The sequence below is a fragment of the Hirundo rustica genome, unplaced genomic scaffold (assembly GCF_015227805.2).
Source record: "Hirundo rustica isolate bHirRus1 unplaced genomic scaffold, bHirRus1.pri.v3 unplaced_BUSCO_341187at7742, whole genome shotgun sequence".
NCBI classification, from domain to species: domain Eukaryota; kingdom Metazoa; phylum Chordata; class Aves; order Passeriformes; family Hirundinidae; genus Hirundo; species Hirundo rustica.
In genome coordinates, this window is record NW_026690725.1 from 1 (window position 1) to 19,003 (window position 19,003).

Sequence of the window (19,003 nt, forward strand, 5' to 3'; positions counted from 1 at the left end):
CATCCGGCAGCCCTTGTCGCCGCCGTACACCTTCACCTTGGTGATGGCCACGTGGCGCTCGATGGCGATGGCCAGCAGGCTGAAGACCGAGGCGGCCAGCGTGGCGAAGGCCGTGCCCTCGCGGACGAACCACTGCACCGGCGTCAGGCTGAAGGTGGTGCTGCCCGACAGCAGCGTGTTGGCCATGAAGGCGGCGCCGGCCAGCAGGTCGGAGGCGGCCAGGTTGCCGATGAAGATGTACATGGCCAGGTGCAGGCGTTTGTTTGCGGCAGATGGACACCAGCACCAGCAGGTTCTCCAGGACGATGACGCAGCACAGCAGCACGATGAGCGCCGAGCCCACCCAGCGCGAGGCCGCCGGCGGCTCCGTGTCGCCCTTGGTGAAGTTGTAGTGCTCGCGGATCTTGTCGCGGTTGAAGTACTCCTTGTAGATGCTCCCCATGGCGGTGGCGGCGGGGAGGAGGAGGAGGAGGAGGAGGAGGAGAGGGGAGGAGGAAGCTCAGCGCCGCCGGGACAATGGCTCCTGGGGGTGGGAATGGCACGGCGGTGTCACCTCGGTGCCACCATGGTGACCCTGGGGTGACTGCCCACACTGCCAGGACATGGCTCCTGAGGGTGGGAATGGCACCTCAGTGTCACCTCAGTGCCACCATAGTGACCACAAGGTGACCGCTCACACCACCAGGACATGGCTCCTGGGGGTGGGAATGTCACAGCGGTGTCACCTCGGTGCCACCAGGGTGACCACAAGGTGACCGCTCACACCACCAGGACGTGGCTCCTGGGGGTGGGAATGGCACCTCAGTGTCACCTCAGTGCCACCATGGTGACCCTGAGGTGACTGCCCATGCTGCCAGGACATGGCTCCTGAGGTGGCAGTGTCACCCTGTTGTCACCTCGGTGCCACCAGGGTGACCCGAGCCTCAGTGCCACCAGGACATGGCTCCTGGGCACAACAATGGCACCTCAGTGCCACCTCGGTGCCACCAGGGTGACCACAAGGTGACCACCCACACCACCAAGACATGGCTCCTGGGGACAGCAATGTCACAGCAGTGTCACCTCAGTGCCACCACGGTGACCCGAGGCTCAGTGCCACCAGGACCTGGCTCCTGAGGGTGGCAGTGTCACCTCGTTGTCACACCTCGGTGCCACCAGGGACACCCCGGGCTGTCACCTGTCCCCTCAGGCTGTGCTGACACCCAGCCCCGGAGCGCGGTACCGGTACCAGAGCTGCCCCGGTGCCATCCCAGAGTGGTACCGGAACCGTCCCAGAACCATCCCGGTACCAGAGCTCCCCCGAGCAGTCCCAGAGCGGTCCCAGAGTGGTCCCAGAGGGGTCCCAGAGCGGTCCCAGGGCGGTTCCGGAGCCGTTCCGGTACCAGAGCTCCCCCGGGTTTGTCCCGGATTTGTCCCGGTGCCCCCGGTACCAGAACTCTCCCCTGGATTTGTCCCAGAGCCATTCCGGTACCAGAACTCTCCTGGATTTGTCCCGGAGCAGTCCCGGAGCCATTCCGGTACCAGAGCTCCCCTGGATTTGTCCCGGAGCCATTCCGGTACCAGAACTCTCCCGGATTTGTCCCCGGAGCCATTCCGGTACCAGAACTCCCCCGGATTTGTCCCGGAGCCATTCCAGTACCAGAACTCTCCCGGATTTGTCCCGGAGCCATTCCGGTACCAGAACTCCCCCGGATTTGTCCCGGTACCGTCCCGGTGCCCCCGGTACCGTCCCGCCGCCGCCCGCTGCCTCGCGCAGCCGCGCCCGGTGCCGAGACCCCGCCCCGGTTCCCTCCGCCCCGGGACCCCCCCCGGTCAGGACCCCTTCGGAACCCCCCGGAGCCTCGTACCGGTGCCGGTGGGAGCCGCCGGTACGGGTCGGAACCGGCACCGAGCATCGGCCGCTTCCCCTTCCCCTTCCCCGCCCGCTCCCGGCTCGGGGCTGCCCCGGGCGGAGCCAGCGCGGGGGAACGGGCGGGGCCGGGGGCGGCGGGACCCCCGGGACGGCACCGGAACGGCCCCGGGATCCCGAACCGGGATCTGAAACCGGGATCCTGAACCGGGATCTGAAACCGGGATCTGAAACTGGGATCTGAAACCGGGATCCTGAACCGGGAATGGTCCCGGGATCCTGAACCGGGATTTGAAACCGTGATCCTGAACCGGGAATGGCCCCAGGATCCCAGACCGGGATCTGAAACCGGGATCCCGAACCGGGATCCTGAACCGGGATTTGAAACTGGGATCCTGAACCGGGATCCTGAACCGGGATTTGAAACCGGGATCCTGAACCGGGAATGGTCCCGGGATCCCGAACCAGGATCCCGAACCGGATCCTGAACCGCGATTTGAAACCAGGATCCTGAACCGGGAATGGCCCCAGGATCCCAGACCGGGATCTGAAACCGGGATCCTGAACCAGGATCCTGAACCAGGAACGGCACTGGGATCCCAAACAGGGAACAGCCCCGGGATTCCAGACCGGGATCCAAAACCGGGATCCAAAACCAGGAAGGGCCCCGGAATGCCTCGGGATCCCAAACCAGGATCCCAGCCCGGGATTTGAAACTGGGAACGGTCCCAGGATCCCAGACCGGGATCCAAAACCAGGATCCTAAACCAGGAACATCCCCGGGATCCTAAACCGGGATCCCAAACCGGGATCCCAAACCGGCATCCCAAACCAGGATCCAAAACCAGGATCCAAAACCAGGAACAACCCCAGGATCCTAAACCGGGATCCCAAACCGGGATCCTGCACTGGGAACTGCAGGAACTGGGATCCCAAACTGGGAATTGCCCCTGGATCCTGAACTGGGAATTTCCCCGGGATCCCAAACTGGGAATTGCCCCTGGATCCTGAACTGGGAATTCCCCCGGGATCCTGAACTGGGAATTTCCCTGGGATCCAGATCCGGGACCTGGACTGGGATCCCACCCCAGGGAATCCCACCGGGATCCCAAACCGGGGGTCCCGCACCAGGACCCCACACCTGGATCAATCCCCGGGATCCCACCCAGGATCCCGTCCCGATTTCGGGGTGGTCCCGAGGACCCCCAAACCCAGGATCCCCCCAGGATCCCGTCCCGATTTCGGGGTGATCCCGAGGATCCCCAAACCCAGGATCCCCCAGGATCCCTTCCTGATTTCAGGGTGATCCCGAGGACCCCCAAACCCAGGATCCCTTCCCGATTTTGGGGTGATCCCAAGGACGCCCAAATCCTGGATCCCCCCAGGATCCCGTCCCGATTTCGGGGTGATCCCAAGGACCCCCAAACCCAGGATCCCTTCCCGATTTTTGGGTGATCCCGAGGATCCCCCAAACCCAGGATCCCTTCCCGATTTTGGGGTGATCCCGAGGACCCCCAAACCCTGGATCCCCCCAGGATCCCGTCCCGATTTCGGGGTAATCCCAAGGACCCCCAAACCCTGAATCCCATCCCGATTTTGGGTGATCCCGAGGATCCCCCAAACCCCGGAATAAAGCGGGGAAAGGACCACGGGGGGGTCACCGGGGGCGCTCGGATCCCGAAATATCCCGGAGCAAATTGGATCAGGGCGGAGGAAGCCGAGCTTAGCTCCGGCTTTAACCGCGGGGGCGGCGCCCAGACCCCCCCCCCCCTCCTCCCCGAGAGACCCCCAAACATGGTGGGGGGACACCCCTGGGAGATTTTGGGGACCCTCCAGGATTTAGGGAAAGTTCCAGAAGTGCCCCCCCCCTCACTCAAAGACAGGACCCCCCCCCCCTCCCCGCTTCTCTCCGCCAGCTGCCAGCCAGATGTTGGCGTGGCCCAAACAGCTGGGCCGGCACCGGGATAATGAGAGGGGGGGTTTACGCTTGAAAAAAACCCCCTCCTCAAATTTTTGGGGACACCCCAAAACGTCCGTCCCCCCCCCCAACACTTTTGGGGACACCCCCGAGCTCTTCCTCGCTGTGCTCTCTCCCCCCCCCCCTCCGCCTTTCCCTCCCTCCTCCGCCACATTTTGGGGTCCCGTGAGGGGACAGAGGGATTTGGGGGGGTTAAAAAGGGGTGAAGACCCCCGGGGGGGTGGGAAATGGGGGGGTTTTGGGGGTTTTTTTTTTGGGGGGGGGGTCTTACCGGTCCCGGCAGCGCTGAGCGCCCGTCCCGAGCGGGGGTGGGAGGCGTGTCCGGGTTCGGGACACGCCCCTCGGTGGGCGTGGTCAGGCGGGACACGCCTCCTTCTCCGGAGCTGGGACACGCCTCCCTCCCGAAATGGGGAGGGGGGCAATGAAACCCCCCCCTCGATGCCCCCTCCAAAAATTTGGGGGGGTTTTCAGCGATTTTGGGGGTTTTTTTTTCACTGATTTTTTGGGGTTTTTTTAACCGATTGGGGTGGGGGGGGTCTGCGATTTTTTGGGGATTTTTTTGACCAACTTTTGGGATTTTTTTCTGCGATTTTGAGGATTTTTTCACTGATTTTTGGGGTTTTCTTACCGATTTTTAGGGATTTTTTTTCCCCTGTTTTTGCGGATCTTTTCACTGATTTTTAGGGATTTTTTTTTCACCAATTTTTGCGGATTTTTTCCACCGATTTTTGGGGATTTTCCACCAATTTTTGCGGATTTTTTTTCACCGATTTTTAGGGATTTTTTTCACCAATTTTGGGGTTTTTTCCCCCGATTTTGGGGGGATTTTTTCCCCCACATTTTGAGAATTTTTTCACCCCTATTTTGGGATTTCTTTTCCCCCCAGTTTTGGGGATTTCCCCCCCCCTTGATTTGGGGGGATTTTTTTCCCTATTTGGGGAATTTCCCCCTGTTTTTAGGATTTTTTTTCAGGATTTTTGTGGGGAGTTTCGCCTTATTTTTAGGAAAACTTTCCCCCTATTTTTGGGATTTTTTCCCCCTACTTTTGGGATTTCTCTCCCTATTTTTAGGAATTTTTTCCCCCCTTATTTTCAGGATTTCTTTCCCCAAAACTTTTCTGGAGTTTTTTCCCAATTCTGGGGATTTTTTTAAAATCGCTTTCGGAGGAGGATTTTTCACCGCTGCCAAAAAAACTTCCCGGACTTTCCACGTCTCATCCCAGGAGGAATTCGGGGGTGGGGAGGAGGAGGAGGAGGATGCGGTGAAGAATTTGGGGAGGGGGCTGTCGGGGATTGGGAAGAGCCTCCCCCTTCCACAAAAAAAACCCAAAAATTCCCCAAATTTTGCCCTCTGGGAGGGGGCTGGGGGTCCGAGGGGCCGGAGAAGGGATTTAATTAGGATTTAATTGGGATTTAATTGGAAGCAGGCGCAGGATCGGGGCGGAATTCCCGGATTCTCATCCCGGGATGAGGCGGGGCTTGGGAAAAATGAATGGAGACGGGGGGAAAAAAAAAAAAATCCGATAAAAACACCCCAAAAAAATGGGTAAAAAAGAGGAAAATTCCCAAATTCTCCGGCCCCACAAAATTCCGGCCCCTGGGAATTGGGAATTTGGGGGGAGAAACCCAGGATTGACCCCCCCAAACTGGGAAATGGGGATGGGAATGGGAAATGGGAATGGGAAAATGGGAATGGGGAAATGGGAAATGGGGATAGGAATGGGAAATGGGGATGGGGATGGGAATGGGGATGGGAATGGGAAATGGGGATGGGAATGGACACTGGGAATGGACAGAGATACTGGGAACAGACTCTGGGAATGGGAATGGACACTGGGAATAGGAATGGGAAATGGGGATGGGAATGGACACTGGGAATGGACAGAGATACTGGGAACGGACACTGGGAATGGGGATGGACACTGGGAATGGACAGGATACTGGGAATGGACACTGGGAATGGACACTGGGAATGGACAGAGATACTGGGAACGGACACTGGGAATGGGGATGGACACTGGGAATGGACAGGGATACTGGGAATGGACACTGGGAACTGGACACTGGGAATGGACAGGGATACTGGGAACGGACACTGGGAATGGGGATGGACACTGGGAATGGACAGGGATACTGGGAATGGACACTGGGAACTGGACACTGGGAATGGACAGGGATACTGGGAACGGACACTGGGAATGGGGATGGACACTGGGAATGGACAGGGATACTGGGAATGGACACTGGGAACTGGACACTGGGAATGGACAGGGATACTGGGAATGGACACTGGGAATGGGGATGGACACTGGGAATGGACAGGGATACTGGGAATGGACACTGGGAATGGGGATGGACACTGGGAATGGACAGGGATACTGGGAATGGACACTGGGAATGGGAATGGACACTGGGAATGGACACTGGGAATGGACACGGATACTGGGAATGGACACTGGGAATGGGAATGGACACTGGGAATGGACACTGGGAATGGACAGGGATACTGGGAATGGACACTGGGAATGGGGATGGACACTGGGAATGGACAGGGATACTGGGAACGGACACTGGGAATGGGGATGGACACTGGGAATGGACAGGGATACTGGGAACGGACACTGGGAATGGGGATGGACACTGGGAATGGACAGAGATACTGGGAATGGACACTGGGAATGGGGATGGACACTGGGAATGGACACTGGGAATGGACAGGGATACTGGGAACGGACACTGGGAATGGACACTGGGAATGGGAATGGACCCTGGGAACTGGACACTGGGAATGGACAAAGATACTGTGAATGGACAGGGACACTGGAATTGGACACTGGGAATGGACACTGGGAACGGATAGGGACACTGGGAATGGACACCGGGAATGGACAGGGATACTGGGAATGGACAGGGATACTGGGAATGGACAGGGACACTGGGAATGGACACCGGGAATGGACGCTAGGAACAGGGATACTGGGAAGGGATACTGGGAATGGACAGGGGGAAGGAGCAGGGACAACGGGGAATGGACGCTAGGAACGGACAGGGATACTGGGAACGGACAGGGATACTGGGAACGGACAGGGATACTGGGAAGGGGAACTGGAAAGGACAATTGGATATGGGGGGGTCACTGAGGGGGGTATTGGGGTAAGGGACGCAAAGGAGGGGGTCCCTGCCTTCCCCTCCCTTCTCTTCCTCCACCTCCTCTTCCTCCTCTTTTCCCGCCGTTCCGCCCCGCCGGAAGTGACGCCGTGCGCGGTGACGTCAGCGCGCCCCGCCCCGCCCCCTCGCGCTTTCCCGCCATGATCCGCGTGGGGGCGGCCGCGCTGAGGGCCTGGGGCCGGGGCTGGGCCGCGGTGAGAGCCCGGCTCGGAACCGGGATCGGAACCGGGATCGGAACCGGGATTGGAACCGGGATCGGAACCGGGATGGGCTGAGGGGAGAGCGGGACCGGGACCGAGCTGGGCTGAGGGGAGAGCGGGACCGGGACCGAGCTGGGCTGAGGGGAGAACAGAACCGAGATCGGAACCGGACTGGGCCGAGCGGGGATCGGCACCGGGACCCCCGAACCCCCCCGGCCCAAAAATCCCAAAGATCGGGGGGAAAAAAAACCCCAAAATCCCAACAAAAAAACCGGCACCGGAGGGAACCGGGACGAGGGGCGCGGCCAGGACCGTGAGGGCGAGAGGGGGCGTGGCCATCGAGGAGGACGGGGATTGGTTGGGCGGAACCAAGCTTGGGATGGGCCGGGGGGGGTTCGGGGGTCCCGGACGGGTCCAGGAGCGGGGCCGGGGGGGGTTCGGGGGTCGTGTCCCCCCTCTCCTCAGCCCGTGGTTGATCCTTTCTCCCCCCCCCCCCCATTCATTATTCCAGTTCTCGACGACGCCCCCGGCCCCGCCCGCGCCCGCGCCCCCGAGCCCCGCAGGGGTGAGTGCGGGGGGACAGCGCGGGGACACCGCGGGGACAGCGCGGGGACACCTTGGGGACACCTTGGGGACACCTTGGGGACACCTTGGGGACGGTGTGAGGGGCTGGGGACACGTTGGGGACAGTGTGGGGACGCCTTGGGGACAGTGTGGGGACGCCTTGGGGACAGCGCGGGGACACTTTGGGGACACCTTGGGTGGCTGGAGACATCTAAGGGACACCTTGGGGACAGTGCGAGGGGTTGAGGACACCTTAGGGACAGTGTGGGGACACCTTGGGGACACTGTGAGGGGCTGGGGACAGTATGGGGACAGTGTGGGGACAGCGCGGGGACACTTTGGGGACACCTTGGGTAGCTGGGGACATCTAGGGGACACCTTGGGGACAGTGTGAGGGGTTGAGGACACCTTAGGGACATCTTGGGGACACCCTGGGGACAGTGCAAGGGGCTGGGGACACCTTAGGGACAGTGTGGGGACACCTTGGGGACATCAGGAACCACCCCAGGAGACTCTGGGGACATCAGGGACACCTTGGGGACAGTGTGGGGACACCTTGGGGACACTGTGAGGGGCTGGGGACACGTTGGGGACAGTGTGGGGACAGCGCGGGGACACTTTGGGGACACCTTGGGTGGCTGGAGACATCTAGGGGACACCTTGGGGACAGTGTGAGGGGTTGGGGACACCTTAGGGACACCTTGGGGACAGTGTGAGGGGTTGAGGACACCTTAGGGACACCCTGGGGGACACACTGGGGACAGTGCGAGGGGCTGAGGACACCTTAGGGACACCTTGGGGACACCTTGGGGACATCAGGAACCACCCCAGGAGACTCTGGGGACATCAGGGACACCTTGGGACATCAGCCCCGCCTGTCCCCGCTTTGAGCGATGCGCCATCTCATCCCCATTCCCAGTGTCCCCAACGCTTCCCAGTGTCCCCAACGTGTCCCCCACACATCCCCAGTGTCCCCAACGCTTCCCCGTGTCCCTAGATCAACCCCTGCCACCGTCCCCATGTCCCCAACATGTCCCCAGAGTGTCCCCAACGTGTCCTGATGTCCCTAGATCCGTCCCCTCCGCTGTCCCTGTGTCCCCGACGTGTCCCCAACCCATCCCGATGTCCCCAGAGCCGCCCCCGGCACTGTCCCCAGTGTCCCAAACATGTCCCCAGCGTGTCCCCAGATCCACCCCTGCCACCAGCCCCGTGTCCCCAACGCGTCCCCAACGTGTCCCAGTGTCCCCAACATATCCCCATGTCCCCAATTCATCCCCCTGGTGTCCCCAGCGTGTGCCCAGATCTGTCCCCAACGTGTCCCCAACGTGTCCCCAGATGCATCCCCGTGTCCCCAACGTGTCCCCAATGTGTCCCCAGTGTGTCCCCAGATCCACTCCTGCCACCGTCCCCGTGTCCCCAACGTGTCCCTGGTGTCCTCAGAGCCGTCCCCGTGTCCCCAACGTGTCCCCAACGTGTCCCCATGTCCCCATCGTGTCCCGGTGTCCCCAGACCCGTCCCCATGTCCCCAACGTGTCCCCATTGTGTCCCCATCGTGTCCCCATCGTGTCCCCATCGTGTCCCTGTGTCCCCATCGTGTCCCCAGACCCATCCCCGTGTCCCCAACGTGTCCCCATTGTGTCCCCATGTCCCCATCGTGTCCCTGTGTCCCCAGAGCCGTCCCCGTGTCCCCATCGTGTCCCCATCGATGTCCCCATTGTGTCCCCAACGTGTCCCCATCGATGTCCCCAACGTGTCCCCATGTCCCCATGGTGTCCCTGTGTCCCCAGACCCGTCCCCATGTCCCCATGGTGTCCCTGTGTCCCCAGAGCCGTCCCCATGTCCCCAATGTGTCCCGATGTCCCCAGACCCATCCCTGTGTCCCCATCGTGTCCCCAATGTGTCCCCAACGTGTCCCTGTGTCCCCAACATGTCCCCATCGTGTCCCCATGGTGTCCCTGTGTCCCCAGAGCCGTCCCCGTCCCCGTCCCCGGTGCTGCGGCGCTGCTCGGTGCCGGTGCCGCCGCCGCAGCGCCCCCTGCAGGCGTGGGTCGGGTCCCTGCGGCACCCCGGGGACGCGCTGCGGGGCCTGGCCGAGCTGCCACCCCGACGTCTTCGGCGTCACGCCCAGGTGAGCGCCCCGGGGGACGCCTGGGACACACCCACGGGTGCCGTGGGGACACACACGGGTGATGTGGGGACACCCATGGGTGCCGTGGGGACACACACGGGTGCTGTGGGGACACCTCTGGGTGCCCTGGGGACACCCCTGGGTGCTGTGGGGACACCTGGGGACACCTCTGGGCACTGTGGGGACAGTGGGGACACCCCTGGGTGCTTTGGGGACACCCCTGGGTGCTGTGGGGACACCCCTGGGTGCTTTGGGGACACCCCTGGGTGCTGTGGGGACACTCCTGGGTGATGTGGGGACACCCCTGGGTGCTTTGGGGACACCTCTGGGTGCCATGGGGACACCCCTGGGTGCTGTGGGGACACCCCTGGGTGCCATGGGGACACCCCTGGGTGCTTTGGGGACACCCCTGGGTGATGTGGGGACACCCGCAGGTAATGTGGGGACACCTCTGGGTGCCATGGGGACACCTCTGGGTGCTTTGGGGACACCCCTGGGTGCTGTGGGGACACCTCTGGGTGCTCTGGTGACACCTCTGGGTGCTCTGGGGACACCTCTGGGTGCTTTGGGGACACACATGGGTGATGGGGGGACACCCCTGGGTGATGTGGGGAGACACACGGGTGATGTGGGGACACCTCTGGGTGCCATGGGGACACACACGGGTGATGTGGGGACACCTGGGGACACCTCTGGGTGCTGTGGGGACACCTGGGGACACCTCTGGGTGCCATGGGGACACACACGGGTGATGTGGGGACACCCCTGAGGACACCCGCGGGTGATGTGGGGACACCTGGGGACACCCCTGGGTGCTCTGGGGACACCTGGGGACACCTGGGGACACCCCTGGGTGCTCTGGGGACACCTGGGGACACCCTGGGTGCCATGGGACACACACGGGTGATGTGGGGTCACCCATGGGTGATGTGGGGACGCCTGGGGACACCTGTGGGTGCTCTGGGGACGCCTGGGGACACCGCTGGGTGCTTTGGGCACACCCCTGGGTGATGTGGGGACACCCCTGGGTGCTTTGGGGACACCTCTGGGTGCTGTGGGGACACCCCTGGGTGATGTGGGGACACCCCTGGGTGCTCTGGGGACACCTCTGGGTGCTCTGGTGACACCCCCTGGGCACTGTGGGGACAGTGGGGACACCCCTGGGTGCCATGGGGACACCCCTGGGTGCTGTGGGGACACCCTGGGTGTTTTGGGGACACCCCTGGGTGCTGTGGGGACACCCCTGGGTGTTTTGGGGACACCCCTGGGTGCTCTGGGGACACTCCTGGGTGATGTGGGGACACCTCTGGGTGCTCTGGGGACACCTGGGGACACCTCTGGGCACTGTGGGGACAGTGGGGACACCCCTGGGTGCCTTGGTGACACCCCTGGGTGCTTTGGGGACACCTCTGGGTCCTGTGGGGACACCTCTGGGTGCTGTGGGGACACCCCTGGGTGCTCTGGGGACACCCCCCGGTGCCGGTGTCACCCTCCCGGTGTCACCCCGCGTCCCCACCCCAGGCTGGACGTGCTGCACGCGGTGGAGACGTGGCAGAGGAACTACAAGAGGATCGTGAGGGATTTTTGGGGGGAAAAAAGAGAATTTTGGGGAAAAAAGGGGGAGCCGGGGGCAAAAAAAAAAGATTTTTTGGGGGGGAAAAAAAAGGGGATTTTGGGGGGCAAAAAAGGGGGGGATTTGGGGTACAAAAGGGGGATTTGGGGGTAAAAAGGGAGAATTTTTTGGGAAAGGAGGTGAATTTGAGGGGAAAAATTTGGGGGTTTTTGGGGGGGGGCCAAAGGGGGATTTTTTGGGGGCAAAAAGGGTTTTGGGGGGCAAAGGGAGATTTTTTTGGGGGAAAAAGATTTGGGGTGAAAAAGGGGTTTTGGGGTAAGAAAAAGGGGTTTTGGGGTAAGAAAAAGGGGTTTTGGGGTAAAAAAAGGGGGATTTGGGGTTAAAAAAAGGATTTGGGGGGGGTAAAAAGGGGGATTTGAGGGGGAAAATGGGGAATTGAGGGAAAACTTTGGGGTTTTTTTGGGGGGGCAAAGTGGGATTTTTAGGAGTAAAAAGGGTTTTTAGGGAGGGGGAAAAAAGAGGGGATTTTTGGGGGTTCCCCGGGGGATTTGGGGGGTTTAAAAGGGGGCTTTGGGGTCCCACCGGGGGATTTGGGGTAAAAAAAAAGGGAGATTTGGGGTAAAAAAAGGGATTTTGGGGGGAAAAAGACGGGATTTGAGGGTCCCTGTGTTCCCTCTGTCCCCCGTGTGCTTTGTGTCCCTCGTGTCCCTTGTGTCTCCCTTTGTCCCCGATGTCCCCGATGTCCCCCCAATGTCCGTGATGTCCCCAATGTCCCTTTGTCCCCATGTCCCCATTGTCCATGATGTCCCTAATGTCCCCCCGATGTCACTGTGTCCCCAATGTCCCAGTGTCCCCACTGTCCCCAATGTCCCCCAATGTCCGTGATGTCCCCAATGTCCCCCTGATGTCCCAAATGCCCCTGTGTCCCCAATGTCCCTTTGTCCCCATGTCCCTTTGTCCCCATATCCCCAATGTCCCCAATGTCCCTTTGTCCCCATGTCCCAATGTCCCCAATGTCCCTTTGTCCCCATGTCCCCAATGTCCCCAATGTCCCCAATGTCCCTGATGTCCCCATTGTCCCCAATGTCCCCCCTGATGTCCCCGTGTCCCCAATGTCCCCAGTGTCCCCCCAATGGCCCCAATGTCCCCAATGTCCCCTATATCCCCAGTGTCCCCCCGATGTCCCCAATGTCCCCCCGATGTCCCCCGATGTCCCAGTGTCCCTGATGTCCCCTATATCCCCAATGTCCCAATGTCCCCAATGTCCCCAGTGTCCCCAATGACCCTTTGTCCCCATGTCCCCAATGTCCCCAATGTCCCAAATGCCCCTGTGTCCCCAATGTCCCTTTGTCCCCATGTCCCCAGTGTCCCCAATGTCCCCAAATGCCCCTGTGTCCCCAATGTCCCTTTGTCCCCATGTCCCCAATGTCCCCAATGTCCCAAATGCCCCTGTGTCCCCAATGTCCCTTTGTCCCCATGTCCCCAGTGTCCCCCCAATGTCCCCAATGTCCCTGATGTCCCCTATATCCCCAATGTCCCTGATGTCCCCAGTGTCCCTGATGTCCCCTATATCCCCAACGTCCCTGATGTCCCCGTGTCCCCAATGTCCCCTCGATGTCCCCAACGTCCCCCTCGATGTCCCCAGAGCCACGCCCGTGTGCTCACCCGCGCCGAGGTCCGTGGCGGCGGCCGCAAGCCCTGGCGCCAGAAGGGATCGGGACGCGCCCGGCACGGCTCCATCCGCTCGCCGCTGTGGCGTGGGGGTGAGTGACCCCAAAAAAAAACCTCGGGGACACCCTGGGGACACCCTGGGGACACCTCAAACACCTGGGGACACCCCGGGGACACCCCAGACACCCGGGGACAGGGTTTGGGGACACCTCGGGACGCGCCCGGCACGGCTCCATCCGCTCGCCGCTGTGGCGTGGGGGTGAGTGACCCCAAAAACACCCCGGGGACACCCTGGGGACACCCTGGGGACAGGGTTTGGGGACACCTCGGGACGCGCCCGGCACGGCTCCATCCGCTCGCCGCTGTGGCGTGGGGGTGAGTGACCCCAAAAACACCCTGGGGACACCCTGGGGACACCCCAGGCACCTGGGGACAGCCTGGGGACACCCCAGACACCCGGGGACAACCTGGGGACACCCCAGACACCCGGGGACACCCCAGACACCCGGGGACAGGGTTTGGGGACACCCTGGGGTGTTCCTGGCACGGCTCCATCCGCTCGCCGCTGTGGCGTGGGGGTGAGTGACCCCAAAAGCACCCCAAAAAACACCCTGGGGACACCCTGGGGACACCTCAAACACCTGGGGGGACACCCCGGGGACACCCCAGACACCCTGGGGACAGGGTTTGGGGACACCTCGGGACGCACCAGGCACGGCTCCATCCGCTCGCCGCTGTGGCGTGGGGGTGAGTGACCCCAAAACCACCCCGGGGACACCCTGGGGACAGCCTGGGGACACCAAGGATCACCTTGGGGACACCCTGGGGCACTTTGGGGACATCCTGAGGATATCAGGAACCACCCTGGGGACATGAAGAACCACCGTAGGGACACCTTGGGGACATCAGGGACCAACCTGGGACACCTCAAACACCTGGGGACAGCCTGGGGACATCAGGGACCATCCTGGGACGCCTTGGGGACATCAGGAACCACCTTGAGGCACTTTGGGGACATCAAGAACCATCCTGGGGACATCAGACACCACCCCGGGGACATCCTGGGACACCCTGGGGACATCAGGGACCAACCTGGGGTCACCCTGGGGACACCAGGCCTGGCTCTGAGTGCTGTGTGGGGTTCTGTGGGGCTCTGGGGTGCTCTGTGGGGTCACCCTGGGGACATCAGACACCACCCCGGGGACATCCTGGACCACCCTGGGACACCCTGGGGACATCAAGAACCACTGTAGGGACACCCTGGGGACATCAGGGACCAACCTGGGGTCACCCTGGGGACAGCAGGCCTGGCTCTGGGGTGCTCTGTGGGGTCTCTGGGTGCTCTGTGGGGTCTCTGTGGGTCTGGGGGGGCTCTGTGGGGCCGTGTCCCCCCCGGGGATGTCACCCCGGCCCCGGTGGCAGGTGGCATCGCGCACGGCCCGCGGGGTCCCACCAGCTACTTCTACATGGTGCCCATGAGGCTGCGCGTGCTGGGGCTGAAGGTGGCACTCAGCGTGAAGCTGATGCAGGTACGGGGTGGCACCGGGGACACGGAGGGGACACGGAGGGGACACTGGGACAGAGGGGACACGGAGGGGACATCAGGGACATGGGACATTGGGGACACAGAGGGGACACTGGGACATCGGGGACACGGACGGGACACAGAGGGGACATCGGGGACACAGAGGGGACATCAGGGACACAGAGGGGACACTGGGACATTGGGGACACAGAGGGGACATCAGGGACATGGGGCATTGGGGACAGAGGGGACATTGGGGACACAGAGGGGACACAGAGGGGACATCAGGGACACGGGGCATTGGGGACAGGGGACACAGAGGGGACACTGGGACATTGGGGATATCAGGGACATTGGGGACGTTGAGGACATTGGGGATATCGTGGACACTGGGACATTGGGGACATCGAGGACACAGAGGGGACACTGGGGACATTGGGGACACCGAGGACACTGGGGACATTGGGGACACAGAGGGGACACAGAGGGGACATTGGGGACACTGAGGACACTGGGGCTTGGGACACAGAGGGGACATTGGGGACACTGAGGACACCGGGGGCTTGGGGACACCGCGGATACAGGGGACACCGGGGACATTGGGGACACGGAGGGGACATTGGGGACACTGAGGACACCGGGGGCTTGGGGACACCGGGGATACAGGGGACACCAGGGACATTGGGGACACGGAGGGGACATTGGGGACACTGAGGACACCGGGGACATTGGGGACACAGGTTATTTGGGATACTGGGTACACTGGGACATTGGGGACACAGAGGGGACATCGGGGACATCAGGGATACAGGGACACTGGGGACACCGGGGGCTTGGGGGCACTGGGACAACATCACTCACGGCTCTCTGTGTGTCCCCCCGTGTCCCCTCTCTGTCCCCCCTCCCCCCGTGTCCCCCCCGTGTCCCCCCCGTGTCCCCCGTGTCCCCCTGTGTCCCCCCCGTGTCCCCCCCGTGTCCCCCCCATGTCCCCCCGTGTCCCCCCGTGTCCCCAGGACGAGCTGCACGTCGTGGACAACCTGGAGGTGCCCAGCAGTGACCCCCGGTACCTGCAGGACCTGGCCCGGTTCCGGCACTGGGGCAGCTCCGTGCTGCTGGTGGACGTGTGAGAGAGGGGACTCTGGGGACATTGGGGGACACGGGGGGGACAATGGGGACATTGGGGACACAGGGACAGCACTGGGGACAGCGGTGACCCCCGGTACCTGCAGGACCTGGCCCGGTTTCCGGCGCTGGGGCAGCTCCGTGCTGCTGGTGGACGTGTGAGAGAGGGGACACTGGGGACACTGGGGACATGGGGGGGGACAATGGGGACACTGGGGGGACAATAGGGACACTGGGGACACTGGGGGGGACAATGGGGACACTGGGGACACTGGGGGACACTGGGGACAGCGGTGACCCCCGGTACCTGCAGGACCTGGCCCGGTTCCGGCGCTGGGGCAGCTCCGTGCTGCTGGTGGACGTGTGAGAGAGGGGGCTCTGGGGACATTGGGGGGGACACTGGGGACATTGGGGACAGGGCTTTGGACAGTTTGGGGACACTGGGGACAGGGCTGGGGACACTGGGGACAGCACTGGGGACATTGGGGACACTGGGGACAGGGCTTTGGACAGTTTGGGGACACAGGGACAGCACTGGGGACACAGGGGACAGCACTGGGGACAGGGCTGGGGACACAGGGACAGCACTGGGGACAGCACTGGGGACATTGGGGGGACTCTGGGGACACTGGGGACGGGGCTTTGGACAGTTTGGGGACACTGGGGACAGGGCTAGGGACACTGGGGACACAGGGACAGCACTGGGGACATTGGGGGGACACTGGGGACAGGGCTTTGGACAGTTTGGGGACACTGGGGACAGGGCTGGGGACATTGGGGGGACTCTGGGGACACCGGGGACACTGGGGACAGGGCTTTGGACAGTTTGGGGACACTGGGGACACCCTGGGGACATCACAAACAGATCCCCACCAACCTGAGGACATCAGGGCTGGCTCTCCCTGCTTCGGGGACACCTTGGGGACATTTTGGGGACACTTTAGGGACACCTTGGGGACATTTTGGGGACACTTTTGGGGACATTTCGGGGACACCCCAACCCCTTTTTTTCCTTTCCCTTCTCCCCCACAGCGACGAGTTCCCGGAGGACATCAGCGCCGCCGCCGAGGAGCTCAAATCCGTCACGCTGCTCCCGGCCCTGGGTGAGCCTGGCCCTCCCTGCAGACCCCAAAAAGCGTCCCCAAGGTGTCCCCAGGGTGTCCCCAAGGTGTCCCAAGGTGTCCCCAACGTGTCCCCGGCGTGTCCCCGGCAGGGCTCAACGTGCACAGCCTGCTGAAGCACCAGACCCTGGTGCTGACGCTGGGCGCCGTCACCTTCCTGGAGCGGCGGCTGCTGTGGCACGACCGGCGTTACTCGGCGCTGTACCCCTTCTGCCTGCCCTACCGGGACCTGCCCTGGGAACCCCGCGACGGGATCTGATCCCTGAAACTGGGATCTGATCCCCCCAGGCTGGGATTGGATCTCTCAAAGTGGGATCTGATCCCAATCCTGATCCCAGTCCCGTCAGGAAAGGATTTGGGGACACGGTGATGTTTTGTCCCTTCTGCCTGCCCTACCGGGACCTGCCCCGGGACCCCCGGGACGGGATCGGATCCCTCAAACTGGGATCTGATCCCCCAGACTGGGATTGGATCCCTCAGGCTGGGATTGGATCCCTCAAACTGGGATCTGACCCCCCAAACTGGGATCTGACCCCCCCAAACTGGGATATGACCCCCCAAACTGGGATCTGACCCCTCAAACTGGGATCTGATCCCCCCAAACTGGGATCTGACCCCTCCAAACTGGGATCTGACCCCTCCAAACTGGGATCTGACCCCTCCAAACTGGGATCTGATCCCTCAAAGTGGGATCTGACCCCCCCAAACTGGGATCTGACCCCTCCAAACTGGGATCTGACCCCCCAAACTGGGATCTGACCCCCCCAAACTGGGATCTGACCCCTCCAAACTGGGATCTGACCCCCCCAAACTGGGATCCGGCCCCGATCCCGTTGGGATTTCGGGGCTGCCGGGCGCTGCTGTGGCCATTAAAGGGATTTTCGGTTTTTTTTTCCACGGATGTTTGGGTTTGTTTCCCTCTGGGATTCCCCCCAAAATTCCCAAATCCCCCACTTACCCCAGCCCCTGCGGAATTCCAGACTGGAAAAAGAGTTTGGGATTAAGGGGAAGGGCTGGGAAAAGGACTGGAATTAAAAGGAGCTGGAAAAGGGTCTGGAATTCTGGGGGAGCTCCAAAAGGGTTTAGGATTAAAGGGGGGATGGAAAAGGGTTTGGAATTCTGGGGAGGGGGCTGGAAAAGGGTCTGGGATTAAGGGGAGGGGGCTGGGAAAAGGACTGGAATTAAAAGGAGCTGGAAAAGGGTCTGGAATTCTGGGGGGCTCCAAAAGGGTTTAGGATTAAAGGGGGGATGGAAAAGGGTTTGGAATTCTGGGGAGGGAGCTGGAAAAGGGTCTGGGATTAAGGGGGGGGGCTGGGAAAAGGACTGGAATTAAAGCTGGAAAAGGGTCTGGGATTAAACAGGAGCTGGAAAAGGGTTTGGAATTCTGGGGGGGCTCCAAAGGGTTTAGGATTAAAGGGGGGATGGAAAAGGGTTTGGAATTCTGGGGATGGGGCTGGAAAAGGGTCTGGGATTAAACAGGAGCTGGAAAAAGGTTGGAATTCTGGGATGGGGCTGGAAAAGGGTTTGGGATTAAAGGGGGGCTGGAAAAGGTTTGGAATTCTGGGGAAGGGGCTGGAAAAGGGACTGGAATATTGGGGACACTGGCAGGAGGTGACAGTGACACCAGGGGACATTGGCAGGAGGTGACACCGGCACCAGGGCCGTGTCCTGCGGAGGGGGTGGCACAGAGGGGTGACACGGAGGGGTGGCACGGAAGGGTGACACAGAGGGGGTGACACAGAGGGGTGACACAGAGGGGTGACACAGAGGGGTGACACAGAGGGGTGGTGGCACCTCCTGTGTCCTGTTGACCCCGAGCTGGCGCCGCCCTCCTGTCCCCAGTGTCCCCTCCCTTCCTGTTGTCCCTGTCCCCTCCGTCCCCATCCCGGAGCGCCGTGGCCTCCAAACCCCGAGCGAGGCCGGAGGAGGCTCCGACATTCCAGGGACAAGGACAAAACCACGGCAGGGACAAGGAGAATCCACCAGGGGACACCTTGGGGACATCCTGGGGACAAGGACAATCCACCAGACCATGGCTTGGGGACATCCTGGGGACATTCCCAGGTCCCAAACCATGGCAGGGACAAGGACAATCCACTGGGACA

At 61.8% G+C, this 19,003-nt stretch overlaps 2 protein-coding genes across 2 annotated transcripts; one reads left to right on the forward strand and one right to left on the reverse strand.

The window, feature by feature from the left end:
• Positions 1-6: 6 nt before the first annotated feature.
• LOC120748284 (sphingosine 1-phosphate receptor 2-like) lies at positions 7-568 on the reverse strand (the record flags this gene model as incomplete). Its single annotated transcript, XM_040054409.2, is given in 2 exon segments — positions 7-264; positions 266-568. Coding segments are annotated over 2 exon segments (435 nt in total), but the record flags the coding sequence as incomplete, so codon positions are not given.
• Positions 569-9,533: 8,965 nt separating this feature from the next.
• Positions 9,534-17,795, forward strand: MRPL4 (mitochondrial ribosomal protein L4). Its single transcript, XM_040054405.2, is given in 8 exon segments — positions 9,534-9,856; positions 9,858-9,886; positions 11,408-11,459; positions 13,105-13,222; positions 14,553-14,659; positions 15,669-15,778; positions 16,810-16,880; positions 16,991-17,795. Coding segments are annotated over 8 exon segments (897 nt in total). The 5' UTR covers positions 9,534-9,613; the 3' UTR covers positions 17,158-17,795.
• The last annotated feature ends 1,208 nt before the right edge of the window (positions 17,796-19,003 follow it).